Here is a 17,062-nt window from a genome sequence, read left to right as displayed (position 1 = left end):
GCTGGGCCTTGCCAAAATGTTGAACGAGCGCGGGATAAAAGCGAACGCCTCGTCAGTTGCTTCCACGCCCAACACCGAGAAAAATTTCACGCCAACAACGACTCCATGCAACAGCCCGGACGGTAGTCCACGTCACTCGCGTTCCACCTCCCCAGTGCCTTCATCCTCGTTCAATCTGTTCTCCAGCGGCGCTGAGCTGCTTATGCGCACCTTTACCGGTGAGCCGCCGCCGCCGCCACAGATTAGCACTAGAAAGAGCCGGCGCGATATGCTTAAAAAAAAACCAACTGACGATGATGACGCGGAATCAAAGCTCACGGAGAAGTCTGACCATAGCTGGCATATGCCACAACTGGCGTTACAAGGTGCTCTCTATTCCCGACGCGAGAGTCCCATGGCACAACTGACTTTTCTGAAAGGCTCGATGTCATCGGAGAAACTCGGCTCAGAAGCCAGTTCTATTGTAAGCGACGATTCGCGATGCGGTGTCTCATTTGCCTCAAATAGGGACGAAAGATCGAGAAGTGAGGAGCCAGATCACTTTGCAACTCAGCGACGTTTATCAGCGAGACATAGACGTGGTGGCTCGAGGACGATAAGGCCAGATCATGGTCAAATTAGGCTACCTTCTGGTGTGGGCATTAGTAGTGGGTCAGTACCAGTTACCAAGGAAGCATCTGCTCAATCAACGCTCGGTACTATTAGTTCACTTCTGTTCGGGCGCAAGGGGGGTTTACTATAAGGTTTTTAGGTAGCTCGGCCATTCTTAAATTTGCACAAACTTGTAGAGGGGTAGTTTTCTTTATATCGACTGTCGAGAAGATTTCAATCAGCAATGAAAATTGATCTGTCAAGAATCTCTTGTTGTTTGCAATCTCTCTTCTTCAAGAAGCTTTACCTTTGAAGTTTGGCGTAAAGTTAGGGAAGGTTGTTAAGATGGATCCTGAATCGGAGATTGAGAAAAACACCCTCTATGAGACTCATTTTTTAGTTGATTTTTATTTGATAAAATACAAATAGCGAATTGCTATTTATTTTCATTTTACAATTATTATAAATATTATAAGCCAATGCAATAATATTTTACAAAAATATGTAAAATCTTCTTTTTAGGATCCTTATGTTTTCCTTTTGCGTCAAATTACGTATTATATAGTTTAGCTGATAGGTAACAGTTCAAAGAAAACCATACGCTGAATGAAATTAACCCTTTATTACGTTCCTTTTTCCAACGCAATTGTTGGAAGATAAATGTAGGTAAAGTATTATTTTTTGAATCTAAAGAGTAACTTCTTTTTTCTTTTGCTTTGAGGGTATGAAAAAGTAGTAAATATAGACTGCAACAATTTTTTCTACAAAAAAGATTATACTGCAAAACTTATTTCAGTACAAAAGCATTTTAAATGTCTGGACAAACTTTTTTAGTGTCTTATAATCTGTAATTATTTTATAAATATCTTTCATTATTATTTAAAATTGAAAGTTTACTAGTGTGAAAATTTAGAATACTTCAAGTTCAGAATGTGTTTTACTATATATGTAAAGGCTAAATAAACTTAAACGATTCTAACATAAAATTTAAAATAATATGCAAGTGACGCTTGAACGTACGTTGTTGAAAACAATAATTCATTTGGAACAAATTTTGAAATACATCTTGTTATTTTTCATATCCATCAAAGTAGCAATTTAAATAGAGGAAAATTGCTTTTTCATTTTTTTAAAATGCTTTATCAAAAAAAAACAAAAAATCACGACATGCATAAATAGTTTTTAGTATGTGTGAGTTTAAAATTTACGTTGGATGACATTCTTACGCGAAAATTGAATCATGATTTAATGAAAATGAATAAAATGAAATTAAGTAATAACAACGTAATAATAAGAGTTGTATTCTGAGGTGATAATCACTTTTGGCGGAGGCCTTTTATAAGTGTAAGTTTGATGAGATTATTTCATAAGCGAGGTGTTTGCGAGTATAGAAGCGAGCATTTTAATAATTTACTAATGGTGCATTAATGATTGTAAACTGAGAGAGAAAGAAAAGATTAAAGTATTTTCGTGGTGGTGCAATCGCGGTGAAAGCGATAATAAAGTTGTATGTACAGGTATTGTGATGAAAACGGTGCGAATCCTTCTTAGTTTTTTGCGTCTGTACATAGAAAACTCTTTACGTAGTTATGCGACACGAAAGCTTAATAAACAGTTATTTATTTTTGCGTCGCCGAAACACTATTTACAGAGAAAAATAGATATTATCGACAATGGAATTAGAAATCAAATAATAATAGTAATTGTAAAGTTCGCACTCTTTGCAGTAGCCACAATTGTTGATTATTGAATAATTGTATTTCGAATTCGCAACACAAAAATTTGACAAACAACTCATTATTGTAAAATTAGACGAATATTATTTTAAATGCGAGTCCAGTAGCATTCCTCTTTTTATTTCTATCAATCAAATTAAAAGTAAAGACTTCGAACAGGTCGAATTTCGTATTTATTTTTCAATCTGTAATCAAACATTTTTATCATTTACTCATCGAATCGATGAAAATGTTAATAAAGGTCACCGCCATTATGTTCTATGCGTTCTCACAGCGTCTCGCAGCTATTGCAAGTCTTTGATCTAGAAGACCAAGCACTTAGCATGCACCGATCACACAGGAGACGCCATAGAATTTGTAAATATTTTTAACGATATGTAAAGATAATGAATAAGTCGCGCGTCACATTTGATTCTGTGGACAGATTCGTATTTATGTTTACGTTTGCTACATCGTTTTTGAAAGCTGCCGACAAAATTCACTATCTCTGCGAAGACACGTTCTGTCCTATGTTATGATGTATCATAGACGAATGTTTAGATTAATGCAGTCTTGTATATAATAAGATTAAATAACATGAAATAAATTAAAAATTGATGAAAAATAAAAAAAAGAAAACAATGTTATTTATTGCTTTTAAGGAAAGATGTTCTCTCTTCTTGGTACTACGCTCCATTCGGGCCAACTTTGTATGTGAGCGTATAGTTTATTCCCGGGACTTTCCGTTGCACTGACTTGACGAGCACCAATGACCTTTACATTCGAACGAAGGTAGCCGAGGTTCTTCCCACATATGATCAGATCATGCGCTGCTTGCAGACTCTTTTCTTTCGCGTCCTTGGCCACAGTGATTTCAAGCGACGAATTCCGATATGATTCTGTAAAATATTTATTTTACCATATTACATCATTTGAAATTTTTAATTGAGTTTGGCAAGTACGAAATTTTTTCCTTATTTCATGAATGAACGTTTTCGATGTTCATTTGTTTAGAAATCGTGTTGCTACACTCACGCTGGAAGTTGCCAATGAAAGCAATGCCAATGGATTTTCTGTTATATCCTAAGGTGTGTGCACCTTCTGTAGACCAACCGGTTCCTTCATAAACATTGCCGTCTCCTCCCACCATAAATCTGAAGTTTTTTTTTATTTTAGTCGGTAAATATTTTTTTTTTTTAATTAATAACTTGTAATTCGAATTCTATTCACATTGGCATATTGTTCACAGAGATCGAAGGAATTGATACGTTTTACATAGTTGTTACCTGAATCATGAAGGTCAATTTGTTTCAAATTGAACAAAAAACTACATCTCAGAAGAAATAAACGATCAAGGAAAGATATTGAATCACTTCATGCGGAAAATTGTCAAAAATAAATAAAATAAATAATAAAATAAAAATGAAAAAGTTTTAAAAACAATAATCGCAACAACAGTTCTTTGAAATATATTAATATGAGAATAAAATGTGAAATCTTACGAATAGCCAATGTCATCCCACCCAAGATCATTCATGTGATGATTTTGTATACTTCTGACAATATCGGCGCATTCGCTAAACCTGTTGCATTCCGGAGTGACCGTGTGGTGTATCACAGCGTAGAGCAAAGGTGTAACCAAGTAATTGAGACTTGCGGGTGACCGAGCTCCCCACTGAGCTCGCTCAATTATGTTTGGACTTAAGCATGATTTAGAATCGAATGAAGCTAATAATTAAATTGAAAGGAATATTCGAGTGATTATTGGCGAATGACTCAACTATTTCACAAATACCTCACCTGCACTCTGTAAACTAAATAACAGTGAAACGATCCCGGGGATATAGATTTTAAAAAAGTTGCCAAACATGTTTTTAATTGGAAGCTTCTTCGGTGAGGTAAACAAAGACTCGCTTCGTGACGAGCTCCAAGAGATATAACGCATCAACTACTTATCGCGTGCGCGTCAAAACTGAGCAAGAGTAAAATCTGCTCGTCTCTTGGAGCCGCTTCTTCAAGCAAACTTATGCCATCTCGTAGTAAGAATCTCAAGCGGATCAACGATGGACCGGAAAATATTTTGTAGAGTTGTACTGTCAACGCTCATTTCTAACTTGAAGAAATAGATATGTCAGTGGTGCCAGCCCTCTTACATTTCTAAAATTACAATGAAGATTACAACAAATTTTTAATTATCGATAAATTTAAGTGTTCAAGTGATAAGTGATTCATTGAACTACACAAAACTTATTTTTTAAATACAGATAATCACGCCATTCAAATTTTATTCTAAAGCCCAAATAATGTAAAATTATTCTTTTCACGACTATAGCTGTTTTTGTGGTTATAAAAAGTTATATATTTGGCTAAAAATCCACTAATCTGACCATGTCGAGTGTATCTATATTCGATATTTCGACAATTGAAAAGACGAAAAACATAGTTATGAAATATCATCAAAATTGGCAAAACACCGTTTCAAATTTCGCGCTCGAAGCAATCCCATCGCTCGAAAAATTGCAGAAGTTCACGCACGCACAGTATATATATATACACAAATTCACATCCACAACCAATTACGCGCGGGCGCGGCGAAAATGCGAAAAAGCTCGCGATCGAGTCCGAGCTCGCATGCGCGACACGTCTTCTGCGCTTGCGGCGCAATTGTTCTTGTGTGTATACGTGTGAAGCTGCCTACAATATAGCCTCAAAAAGATTTCTGCACTGGCACACACTTCCCCGGTTCTTTCGGAATATGGCGGATGCCGAGGTGAGTCTGTCACGTGGAACATAGTTTAATTTGATTTTTTAGTCGCAAATAGCTAATGAAATCACAATTTTTTATTATAGCTAACGAAGGCTTTGAAGGATCTACCAAATAGAATCCAAACCGCTAGTAAAAACGAGCGCCGGGAACTATTTGAGAATGTCGTCACCGTCTTGTCAAACCCTGGTCAGTGTGTTTCCGCTTTATTTTTTCCAGTTTAATTTGTGCAAACTTTCATTGTTTTTACGTCAATTATTCAACGGCAATACGTGGCTTTAGCTTTACGTGAATTTTCATTATTCTACTGTACGATAACAGCTTTGCATGACTTTTTCAAGTGACGGTTCGCTCATTTTGTGTAATGCTGGTTACAGTCTGTTTTACTACCATTCTAATTTTACAGCTCATTCATCATATTTTTTTTCAGTTATGGTAAAATAAGACGGTCCAATATAAAAACAAATTGTATTTTATTTAAAATTGATGTTTGTAAAATTGAATTTTCAATTACAGGTATCAATGAAAAGATTGTGGGTGGAATATGCAAAAGTATTCCAATTACACTACCTAGATACAATGACACGGCATCACAGTCCTATGTAAAAAATTTAATTGTGGCCTTGATAAAAAACCATTTTCAGGTCACAGTCAAGAACTTAACTAGCATAATTGTAGAACAAGCTGCTTACTATGAAACTTTGATACCTACGTAAGTACCCTAAATACATCAGATTATTATCTTTTAAAAATGTTTAAAAAGGGAAGTGATCAGAATTTTATTATCAAGTTTGATTAACTTTTATTAATTTTTTTTATTTCAAGATATAACACTGCGGCATCTGCATACATTATTTTAAAATGGAGCTCACTTATGTTTCTTCATGGGGCAAATGAATTGGTATCTAATAACTTGGATTTGGTAAAACTGATTGAAGCACAAGCGAAATTATCGGCTGCTACTTTAGCAGCTAGAAATAAGAAACTGTCAAGAAAAGTTGATTTACTTTTTACTCATGAATGGAAATTTGTTAAAAATAATATTGAAGAAAAGTATGTTGATGTTCTGATAACTGCTGAAGCTAATGAAGGTGTAGTTGCACTTTCAGGCTTGTTAACGACTTACCTTATTGCATCAGATAAGAAAGACCTTATAGACAAGCTTAAAACTGGAATACTGAATACTTTCATTAAAGTTTGTGTTAGCTGTAAAAAGAAACCAGATCTTTACATAATAGATGCAGCCACACCATTTTTGAGAAGGATATCTCACGATGACTTCAAGAGTCAGTTATTACCAGCTTTACAAAAAGCAATGTTGAGGAATCCAGAAATCATAATTGAATTAGTTGGCCACATTTTGAGTGGGTTGAGCTTAGATTTGAGTCGTTATGCACAAGATCTTAGTAAAGGTTTATTTGCCAATTTACATTCGAAAGATGATTTAGTTAGAGACGAATCTGCAGATGCTTGTCGAAAATTAGCACTTCAGTGCTCTGATAGCTCAGCAGTGGAGGGTCTATTAAATTTTGTATTTTCAGTGTTTAATGGTTCTGAGGGTAAACTAACAGTTGCAACTCACAAGATTTCAGTTTTACAGGGTGCAGGCAATTTAAGTTTTAATGCTGTTAGTGGTAGTAGTGTGCAGACATTAGCGGAAACTGCTTGCAAACATTTCATTGAAGTTTTGAAGACTGAAGTTCATGAGAAAACATTGTGTCATGCACTAGAAATGATGTCGCTATGGTGTGAAAAATTTGCCAATGATCAACCTAAAGCTATTATTGATGCATTTAAACAAGGCATGGGATCCAAAAATTCAACTCCTGCTGTGAAGACTGCTTATATCAGAATGATGTTTTTCCTACCAACCCAGCCAACTGCTAATTATACAGGAATCATCATGCCAATTTTACAACAGTCTATAACAAAGGCTCTCCAACAGAGTGCCCAACCTCCAGTAGTTACAGAAGGTTTATACGCTGCTTATTTGTTTTTACAATTAATTTTAACTGGTCAAGTTGACAATGACAAACAAAATGTTTTATGGTCAGCAGTTGATGACCAAGTATTTTTTACTGAAAAGTATTTGTCAACTTTAAACGATGACACCACATATTACTTGATGAAATTCTGTGAGAAACTTGTTTCAGAGTTCATAGATAAACTGAATGAAAAAGCTCTAAGTGGTGTACACAGGGCTATTGTAGTTTGTGTGACAACACCAAAATATGCTGCAAGAAATAAATGTTGCACTCTTTTAAAGTGGATGTTGACTGGCATAGGTAGTTATGAGCCAGTGCAATCTTTACTCTTAGAATTCAACAAATTCCTTGAATCCACTAAATTTAAGGTGGATAATGACAAGGAGAACAGCAAAGAAGACCCTAATGTTGAGAAAGCAATCTGTGGATTATCACTTGCCGAAGGCCTCTTTGCAATTTGTTCAGGCTCGTTTTTATTCGAGCCATATATTGTAACTCTGATCAAAGATGCTTTAATTCCAGCACATCATCCTATGATTTACAAAGCAACCCCAAATCTTTGGCTTAAAATTGCCAAACGGTTCTATGATTCGCCTGAAGACTATTTAAGGAAATGCGGCAATGAGGTCAAGAAACTTCTCATACAAAATTACAAGCCTAACGCAAATTATGAAAACGCTCTTCAGCGCGTCACATTTATCGCTCCAGAAACTATACTCCCAACATTGGTATCGCATGTGATAAGTAAATTAGATGATTCTAAGATAGCAAAGCTTACGAAAGATGAGTACTTTACATATTTGACTCCAGAGGGTGAATTGTATGACAAGAGCGTGATGCCAGGAAACGACGAGAACGACATTCTAAATGCCATGAACATGAAACGCGAGAGTAAGGCTTATTCCTTCAAGGAACAGCAAGAGGAATTGCAGTTGCGCCGAGAGCTGTATGAAAAGCGTAAAAAGGAAGGTAAAATCAAAGAACCCAAGTTAACTCCAAAACAAGAAGAAGCCGTGAAAGCTCAGTTTGCCAAGGAAAATGCCATCAGATACAAGCTTACGGAGATGAACAAAGTCATCACGAGTGTTGTATCTATGGTGAAGGCAACAGCACGTGGAAATGGTTTTCATTTATCGTTCTACTTTAAAGATTTGCTTCCTTCCATCTTGAGAAATTTGTCCTCCCCACTAGCAGCTCCTACATTGTCGGAATTGTTTGTTAATCTTCGCACTGCTATTACTATTTCAAATGAAGAAACTTTGAATCAGCTGATAGCTCACGTTACTTTGAGGCAGTATTATCCTCAATGTGATTTGGATCCAGCTTGGGAGGAAGAAAATCTTGAAAAAGCTGTCAAACGAACACTCAATCTCATTCACACTTTAACTGTTAAGAAAAAGCAGCTATTTTGTACTCCGGCATTTTGTTACGTATTTTACTTCATCAAGAAAACGCTTTTAACTACGAAGGACGAAAGTAACTATTTTACATACTATTTTACCAATAATAAAATCAATATTTTAATAATAATAAAATTTTAATATATTTTTTTTCATTTCAAATGACTATATCTTGGCAGATATGATAACCCAAGGACTTCAAATAATTCAAGATCACGCCAAACAACGCGGTGACTCAACGAATCCAGAAGATCCTAAACACCCAAGACTCCTACCACGCAAGCAGATGTTTGACTTGTTGATCGAGCTCATGAGTAACACAACTGGACGTGTACAAACGCAAGCTGTCGCTACTCTTTTGGATGTAGCTCAATCAGGCAACGGCTCAGAGGGAGCAGCACTTGCTAGTGCCGATGAAATTGACTCTCTAACTAGTGCTCTCCAAAATCCCTTGATATCTGTAAGAGATGCGGCACTCCGTGGTCTTATTGTTATTAGAAATACTTTTCCAACAAACAAGGAAGATTCTGTACAGTTGCTTAATTTGACCAGAAGAATATGGGTGGCGAAATTCGATGTAAGCGACGAGAATAAAGCTCTTGCTAATGAACTTTGGACTACTGCTGGTAAGGATAAATTTATTTATAATTTTAAAACGTGAGACGTTTCTTTTTTTCAATTATTACTTTATATTTAGGTCTTACTGGTGAGCCGGCAGTCTTGTGTAATGAGCTTATCGACGACATCGCTCACCCTGTAGAATCGGTCCAACAAGCAGCAGCCTGTGCTCTTGCTGAGTTACTCAACCAAGAGCCAAAACTAATGCCCAATATTCTTGATCGGCTGCTGATGCTCTATCAGAGCAAACTCGCGATGATACCACCAAAACTCAACGATTTTGGACGTATCGTGGAACAACCTATTGACACTTGGGGTCCACGTAGAGGTGTTGCTCTGGCTCTTGCTCAATTGGCGCCACTTCTCACACCTGAAACTATACGAACACTCATCCAGTTCTTTGTATCGACTGGTCTTGGCGATCGCAATCAGACTGTTCGTACAGAAATGTTTACTGCTGCCGTAGCTGCAGTAGATCTACATGGAAAGGATAATATTACATCCCTTTTGCCAGTTTTTGAAGATTTCATGGATAAGGCACCAAAAATTGGAAGCTTCGATTGCATCAAACAAAGCGTTGTTATTTTAATGGGATCACTGGCTCGGCATTTAGATAAAGATGATGCGAGAATCAAGCCTATTGTTACAAGACTAATCGCTGCTTTGTCAACTCCATCTCAACAGGTACGTTGAATATATTTTGTAGAAACTTTCATCGAGACTGTAATTTTCAATACTAAAGTAAATATTCGAATGCATCCAACAGGTTCAAGAAGCTGTGGCCAACTGTCTCCCACATCTCGTACCATCAATCAAGGATGATGCACCAAAAATGCTTGAAAAACTTATGCACCAGCTACTTAATTCGGATAAGTACGGTGAGCGTAAAGGTGCTGCCTACGGTCTAGCCGGTCTTGTCAAAGGCATGGGTATTCTCGCACTGAAACAGCAAGACATCATGACCACTCTAACTAGCGGTATTCAGGATAAGAAGAATTATCGTCATAGGGAAGGTGCACTGTTTGCTTTTGAAACGTTGTGCACCATGTTGGGACGTCTATTTGAGCCTTACATTGTTCATGTATTACCAAGTTTGCTACTTTGTTTCGGCGATTCGAATCAATATGTCAGAGCAGCTACGGATGATACTGCGAGAGTTGTTATGAGTAAATTATCGGCTCATGGTGTTAAACTTGTGCTACCTAGTCTCCTCGGTGCTTTGGAAGAGGATTCTTGGAGAACTAAAACTGGTTAATATTCTAACTTTTAATCATTTTTATTTTTTTGAATGGTATACTTAAATTTAATTTTCATGCAGGATCCGTTGAACTTCTTGGTACTATGGCCTATTGTGCACCCAAACAACTCTCAAGTTGCTTACCCAGCATAGTACCAAAACTCATCGAAGTACTCAGCGATTCGCACGTTAAAGTACAAGAAGCCGGTGCCGAGGCTCTCAAAGTCATCGGCAGTGTCATTCGTAATCCTGAAATTCAAGCTATCGTGCCGGTTCTTCTCAAAGCTTTGCAAGATCCTTCGAAAAAGACAGCCACGTGTCTGCAGACTCTCCTGGATACGCAGTTCGTGCATTTCATTGACGCTCCTTCACTTGCTCTCATCATGCCTGTCGTTCAGAGGGCTTTCATGGACAGATCCACTGAGACTAGAAAAATGGCTGCACAAATTATTGGAAATATGTACTCATTAACCGACCAGAAGGATTTAACGCCATACTTACCGACGATTATACCTGGTTTGAAAACGAGTTTACTAGATCCTGTTCCTGAGGTAAAAAAAATATTATGATATCACATTGAACTTACTAATTTTTTATTTTAAACCATATTTGGTATTGTCATTTATAGGTGCGTAGTGTATCAGCTCGTGCTCTCGGTGCAATGGTGCGTGGAATGGGCGAGTCGAGCTTTGAAGATCTTTTACCCTGGCTCATGCAAACGCTCACTTCAGAGACAAGCAGTGTCGATCGTTCGGGCGCAGCGCAAGGTCTTTCGGAAGTCGTTCGTGGTTTGGGCGTTGAAAAATTGCACAAACTCATGCCTGAAATCATTAGTACTGCTGAGCGCACGGATATTGCTCCTCACGTGAAGGATGGCTACATTATGATGTTCATTTACATGCCTAGCGCTTTTACTACGGAGTTCACACCTTACATTGGTCAAATCATCAATCCGATTCTGAAAGCCCTTGCTGACGAGAACGAGTATGTAAGAGAAACAGCTTTGAGGGCTGGTCAAAGGATCGTTACGCTCTACGCTGATTCAGCGATAATGTTACTGTTGCCCGAGTTAGAACGAGGATTGTTTGACGATAACTGGAGAATTAGGTAATATAAATCATTGCCGAATTGCAATTGAGTCGGTTACGGTGATGTCGATATACATGTTACATTTGAATTTCAGATATTCGTCGGTACAGCTACTCGGTGACCTACTCTATAGAATATCCGGTGTATCCGGCAAAATGTCGACGGAGACAGCGAGCGAAGACGACAATTTTGGTACTGAGCAGTCTCACTATGCTATCATTAAATCTCTCGGTGCCGATAGGCGTAACCGCGTGTTAGCTGGTCTTTACATGGGTAGGTCTGATGTTGCTTTGATGGTACGTCAAGCAGCTTTGCACGTGTGGAAAGTTGTCGTTACAAATACCCCGCGTACTCTTCGAGAAATTTTACCGACGCTCTTCAGTCTTTTACTTGGATGCTTGGCAAGCACCAGCTTCGACAAGAGGCAAGTAGCCGCACGAACACTGGGAGATCTTGTTCGCAAGTTAGGTGAAAGAGTTCTGCCGGAGATCATTCCAATTCTCGAAAGAGGCTTACAGAGCGAACACGCCGATCAGCGACAAGGTGTGTGTATTGGATTGTCTGAAATTATGGCAAGCACCAGTAAGGATATGGTACTGTCGTTCGTTAACAGTTTGGTTCCGACTGTGAGGTACGATTAGTTTTACATAATACTGTTTGCTATAATGACATGCGCTATAATAGAATTTCATTTCACCAATTACAGGAAAGCTCTTTGTGATCCTTTGCCCGAAGTAAGGCAAGCTGCCGCCAAGACTTTCGACAGTTTACACTCGACCGTCGGTGTCCGTGCATTAGACGATATTCTTCCAGCTATGTTGAATCAATTGAATTCACCAGATCCCGCTGAAGCAGAAAACACGTTGGATGGTCTTCGTCAAGTAATGGCTATCAAATCGCGAGTTGTTCTGCCGTACCTAGTCCCGCAACTTACTAGTCCACCTGTCAATACGAAGGCTCTATCGATTTTGGCGAGTGTTGCTGGTGAAGCCCTCACGAGGTATGTGCCTTGTATATTAATCACTCAAATCTATTTGAAAATACTTGTAAATACGCAGTTACCAATCTACAGGTTTTTGCACAAAATTCTTCCTGCTTTACTTACGGCATTGTCGAGCGCACAAGGCACTCCCGAGGAACTACAAGAACTTGAGTACTGTCAAGCTGTTGTTTTGTCTATTACCGATGAATCTGGCGTAAGGACAGTAATGGATCAACTGATGGAGGCCACACGATCAGAAGATTGTAGTCGTCGCAGAAGTGCTGCAACCCTGCTTTGTGCATTTTGCAGAGATACGAGAGCTGATTACAGCCAGTATGTACCTCAATTGTTGCGCGGTTTGATTCATCTGTTTACAGACGACGACAAAGACGTGCTGCAAATGAGTTGGGAAGCTTTAACTGCTGTAACCAAGGTAACAACAGCTTTTTTTCAGCTAATGCAGTTGATTGTAGCCAATTAACCCATTAACGTCCAGCTGGACACATTTTGTACATCATTTTTGTATGTATACTCTCTTCCAGAGCTCACAGCTATTATATTGCATACAAAAATTGCTGAAAATTGGCCAAAGAATAAACCCGAATTTTTTTGATAAATTACAATCAACTTTCTTGATTTTACAAATTGTCAATTTTTGGTAAATTGCAAAAATCCCTCAAATCGTTTAGAACAAAATTCAGATATACTCTTGGCCGATTCTAAACACTCGTTGTTCTTAGTAATTTTTTCGTATAGTGCTTTATTTCCACGAACAAAATCTTATAATCAGACTATTAAAAAGTGATCATTGAGAATTTTTTCGTTGGAAATAAAGCAAGTCGTGTCCACGACCTAGACCGGTTCAAAGTTGATTCCAAGCCGGTAACTCTGACAACTTTAAAAAAAAAAATTATCTTCGATAATAGTGAAATTTTTATTTGAAATATTTTTCAACACAAAAATGAAGTTCTTCGATAATTTGCATGTTACCGCGAGAAAAAACACACTTCAAACTATAAAAATACACCTTTTGCAATTTTCTCGTAATACAATAGCTGTGAGCGCTGGAACAGAGGTATACAAAATGTGTTCAAATGGACGTTAAGTTTGTAGATGTTAACGTTCCTTTATTTCTATCTCATAGACTCTCAGCTCAGATCAGCAGATAGCACACGTACAAGATATACGCCAAGCGGTTCGCTTTGCCGTGTCTGACTTGAAGGGTCAGGAACTTCTTCCTGGATTCTGCTTACCGAAAGGAATAACTCCGATTCTCCCTATTTTCCGTGAAGCTATTTTGAATGGTATGCCTGAGGCTAAGGAACATGCTGCACAAGGTCTTGGCGAAGTTATTCGTCTGACGAGTGCACCGGCTCTACAACCGAGCGTCGTTCACATTACGGGACCTTTGATTCGTATTCTTGGTGATCGTTTTACCTGGAGCGTTAAAGCTGCCGTTCTTGAGACTTTGGCTATTCTTCTCGGCAAAGTTGGAATTATGCTCAAACAATTCTTACCTCAGTTACAAACAACCTTTTTGAAAGCATTAAACGATAGTAATAGACAAGTCAGGTTGAAAGCTGCTTTCGCCTTGAGTAATCTTATAGTTATTCATACTCGAGCTGATCCACTTTTCATTGAATTACATACTAATGTCAAAAGTGCTGATGATCCGACAATCAGGTATACCTTTTACTCATAAATAATTGATACTTGAAAAAATAAACTGTATAAATAAGCTTTTGACGTGCTTCTATTTTATTTTTAGGGAAACTACTTTGCATGCTCTGCGAGGTGTTATAACTCCAGCTGGGGATAAAATGTCCGAGACATTGAAGAAACAAGTATTTGTAACTCTTAGTAATATGCTTGGTCACTCGGAAGATATCACTAGAAATGCTGTAGCTGGCTGTTACGGAGCTCTTGTTAAATACTTGAGTCCTGAACAGCTGAATACTGCTCTTAACGATCACCTTTTATGTACGTACTTTCGTTTATTGGTTAAGGTTATTTTATTTTGCAATAAAAACTATATAAGTGTTGTTTTTAATGTAGGTAACAACGTAAACGAGGATTGGATGTTGAGACACGGTCGCTCTGCCGCTCTATCCGTAGCTTTAAAAGAAGCTCCGGCCATCGTTTATACGGAAAACAATAAAGATCGAATGTGCAAAGTCATACTGTCGTATCTGTCTGCCGATAGAACCCAAATCGTGATGAATGGTTTACGTGCTTGCGGTTATCTGTTCGAGCATGTACTGAATGACAAACTACCAGTACCTCAAACCATACTTACACCTTTCGTTCGGGTACCTAAAGATTTTTAATATTATTTACACTAAAATTGATCAGATATCAAACTTAAAATTATTTTTCTTTTCTTAGTCAATGAACCATACAAGCAATGAGGTCAAACAATTGCTTGCTAGAGTTTGCATTCACCTCGCTAGAAATGTCGATCCCCAACATATGTCTCCAGAAATATTAAAAGCTTTACTGCCAATGTTAGTTAATGGCACTAAGGAAAAGAATGGTTATGTTAAGGCAAATAGCGAGTTAGCTTTGATTGCTGTTTTACGTTTGAGGATAGGCGATGAAGAACATCAGGTAATGATCTAGTTTAACCAAACGTATGGTTAAATATTTTCATTTTCTAAATTAAATAAAAGGATTCATTGACAAATTTTTGTTTCAGCGATGCATGGCTTTACTGGATGCTGGCGCTAAAGAATCCCTGTCTGATGTCGTTAGCAAAGTATTACGCAAAGCCATTTCTCAACCCGAGGGTAAGATCGAAGAGTTAGACGATACATTGTTGACGTGAGAGACGCTGCATTTAAAAAACTTTGTTGTTCACGATTGTCGTTCCTACAATAGTGGAATTTTCGGCGTATATCATCGTTGGAAATATCGCTCGCGTTACCACAACCATGACTGTGACATCGACGTTTACCACGACAACGATTGCGACAATAGAAAAAGTTTAGTTCTAGAAAGAATTTGTAAGCATATTACAAGACAAGACCCATACAATACGCTTAACGGTAGGTGACTGTAACTTTACTCTCGCGAATTTAGCAAAACGTAAACCCTTTTTTTATTCTAAAGACTGCGAGTTTATTTATGATAAGACCGAAGAACGTGAGAACAATCAAAGTGTCAATGTTTAATGTACAAGCTCATTATGCAATCTAGTCGATCAACACGTAGGTCTTGCCCTGGAAAGCATCTACAACGACACCCTTCCAAAAGAGAGAGAAAGAAAAAATATGAGATAGAGTGATCGGCTAATGTTTTTAAACGTTTTCCTAATCGTACATTTTTGGGGAATACATTTCAGGATTATTATTATAAGACGTAGAAAAAACAGCATAACACAATTCTGAATGTAATAGTGATATTAAATATCAATATGAGTACGAAGCTGATATTTTTACTTGTGTATTCTACGCACGACAAAGGTTTTCTTTTTTCCTTTTAAAAACCCTGTTTGCAATTATCAAAAATGCAAACAGGGATGATTGTGCATATGGAAATTAGCACCATCATAAGCAAAGAAACGAAACTTTTTCATTTTGTGTCGGTTGCTTTATTTTACCATAAAGTTCTTTTCTTAATTTTTTAAATACAAAATATTTATAATATAATGTTTTTTTCTAATTATTGCATTTTTTCACGTATGATTGTATATAATACTTCTCAAATGATATACATATATACTTTACTTAATTATATTAACTTTATATAGCATATTAAGTCAATATGCGATATAACGAATCAATGCAAGTGAATGAATAGAAAAGGTGCGTGACTTAAACGAAATTGATAATATTGCTGTTTGTGTCAGGAGAGAGAAAAGAAAAAAAGTATGTTTTAAATAACTTACACGAGAATCAATTGTTAATTTCTGTACTTTGTTTAATATTATTAAAAGCATAGCTACATGGAACTGGTTTGGTAATTACTCATCTTCTATTTCCATCAATTTGTTTTTCTATCGTTGTTTTAATCACAGTATTAAATATATTTTGTCACGGTGCTTTACAATCGTCAACTCTCAAGTCATCAAAATCTCGGATAATCAAAACAGAATTAGCTGTACAAAAGGCACTATGGGTTTGAAAAAAGTGACTCAACGCCGTAGACGACAATAGAAGCTCGCCACTTGACGGAAGTTTCATCGCCGACAAAGCCATATACAAAAGGCTCACGCAAGACAGCGAGCGCGCACTCGAATAATAGGAGAAGTGGAGAAAAAAAGGGCTATAGAGAGAAGGAGGTGCGCACGCGGATAGTCGCAGCTGTTGCATCGCAATGCAGTTCAAAGAGCCGCAGCACCCACACGCCTTTCCCGGAAGCCCTGCTATGTGTTTTATGTCTTATTCGTGATACGCGCTGCACGTGAGCTGCATCGCAAATTAACTTCAGATCTCTTCGCACCTCTGCTCTCCTCGGGCTGTTTGCTCATATACCTGGCACGCGCTTCAACTCGTATTTCAATATTCATCGATGTTACGCACGACCTCGGGATATTCATTCACATGATAGTTTTTCACATTCAGAGTAATCTTAGGTACTCGATTTTGTATGTTTTTATTTTTTACGAGATACAATAAAAGAGATTCATCTCTATTTTTGTTCGAAGTATGCTCTTAATTTTTGTTGACAGTAAACGATTTTT

General features: G+C 37.5%; 2 protein-coding genes across 3 annotated transcripts in view; one reads left to right on the top strand and one right to left on the bottom strand.

Annotated features, from left to right (window-relative positions):
- Positions 1–16,278, top strand: part of LOC131671134 (stalled ribosome sensor GCN1) — a 35,146-nt gene extending 18,868 nt beyond the window's left edge. Inside the window, exons 1-17 of one of the 2 annotated variants that reach the window (XM_058947337.1) lie at positions 5,005–5,076; positions 5,157–5,259; positions 5,587–5,782; positions 5,896–8,531; positions 8,635–9,081; positions 9,153–9,757; positions 9,840–10,323; positions 10,392–10,861; positions 10,939–11,417; positions 11,494–12,030; positions 12,106–12,399; positions 12,472–12,814; positions 13,526–14,064; positions 14,150–14,361; positions 14,437–14,690; positions 14,767–14,988; positions 15,077–16,278. In XM_058947337.1, coding sequence (XP_058803320.1) covers positions 5,062–5,076; positions 5,157–5,259; positions 5,587–5,782; positions 5,896–8,531; positions 8,635–9,081; positions 9,153–9,757; positions 9,840–10,323; positions 10,392–10,861; positions 10,939–11,417; positions 11,494–12,030; positions 12,106–12,399; positions 12,472–12,814; positions 13,526–14,064; positions 14,150–14,361; positions 14,437–14,690; positions 14,767–14,988; positions 15,077–15,205 — 7,965 coding nt within the window. In that variant the 5' untranslated portion in view covers positions 5,005–5,061 and the 3' untranslated portion in view covers positions 15,206–16,278. Of the gene's footprint in view, positions 1–5,004; positions 5,077–5,156; positions 5,260–5,586; positions 5,783–5,895; positions 8,532–8,634; positions 9,082–9,152; positions 9,758–9,839; positions 10,324–10,391; positions 10,862–10,938; positions 11,418–11,493; positions 12,031–12,105; positions 12,400–12,471; positions 12,815–13,525; positions 14,065–14,149; positions 14,362–14,436; positions 14,691–14,766; positions 14,989–15,076 lie in introns of those variants that run through there. The other variant, XM_058947336.1, reaches the window with a different exon arrangement.
- On the bottom strand, positions 750–4,262 carry LOC131671135 (peptidoglycan-recognition protein 1-like). The gene is made up of 4 exons (XM_058947338.1): positions 4,107–4,262; positions 3,809–4,034; positions 3,342–3,460; positions 750–3,205 (listed from the first exon to the last, which is right to left on the bottom strand). Exons 1-4 carry the CDS (start codon positions 4,249–4,251, stop codon positions 2,964–2,966), a joined length of 732 nt encoding a protein of 243 aa, XP_058803321.1. The 5' UTR covers positions 4,252–4,262; the 3' UTR covers positions 750–2,963.
- Positions 16,279–17,062: the final 784 nt, after the last annotated feature.

Source organism: Phymastichus coffea, unplaced genomic scaffold (assembly GCF_024137745.1).
Source record: "Phymastichus coffea isolate CEN01 unplaced genomic scaffold, Cenicafe_Pcof_1.1 PCOF00119, whole genome shotgun sequence".
In the NCBI taxonomy this organism is placed as follows: domain Eukaryota; kingdom Metazoa; phylum Arthropoda; class Insecta; order Hymenoptera; family Eulophidae; genus Phymastichus; species Phymastichus coffea.
Note: the sequence above shows the minus strand (reverse complement) of the source record. Positions and strands in the feature narration are given on the sequence as shown.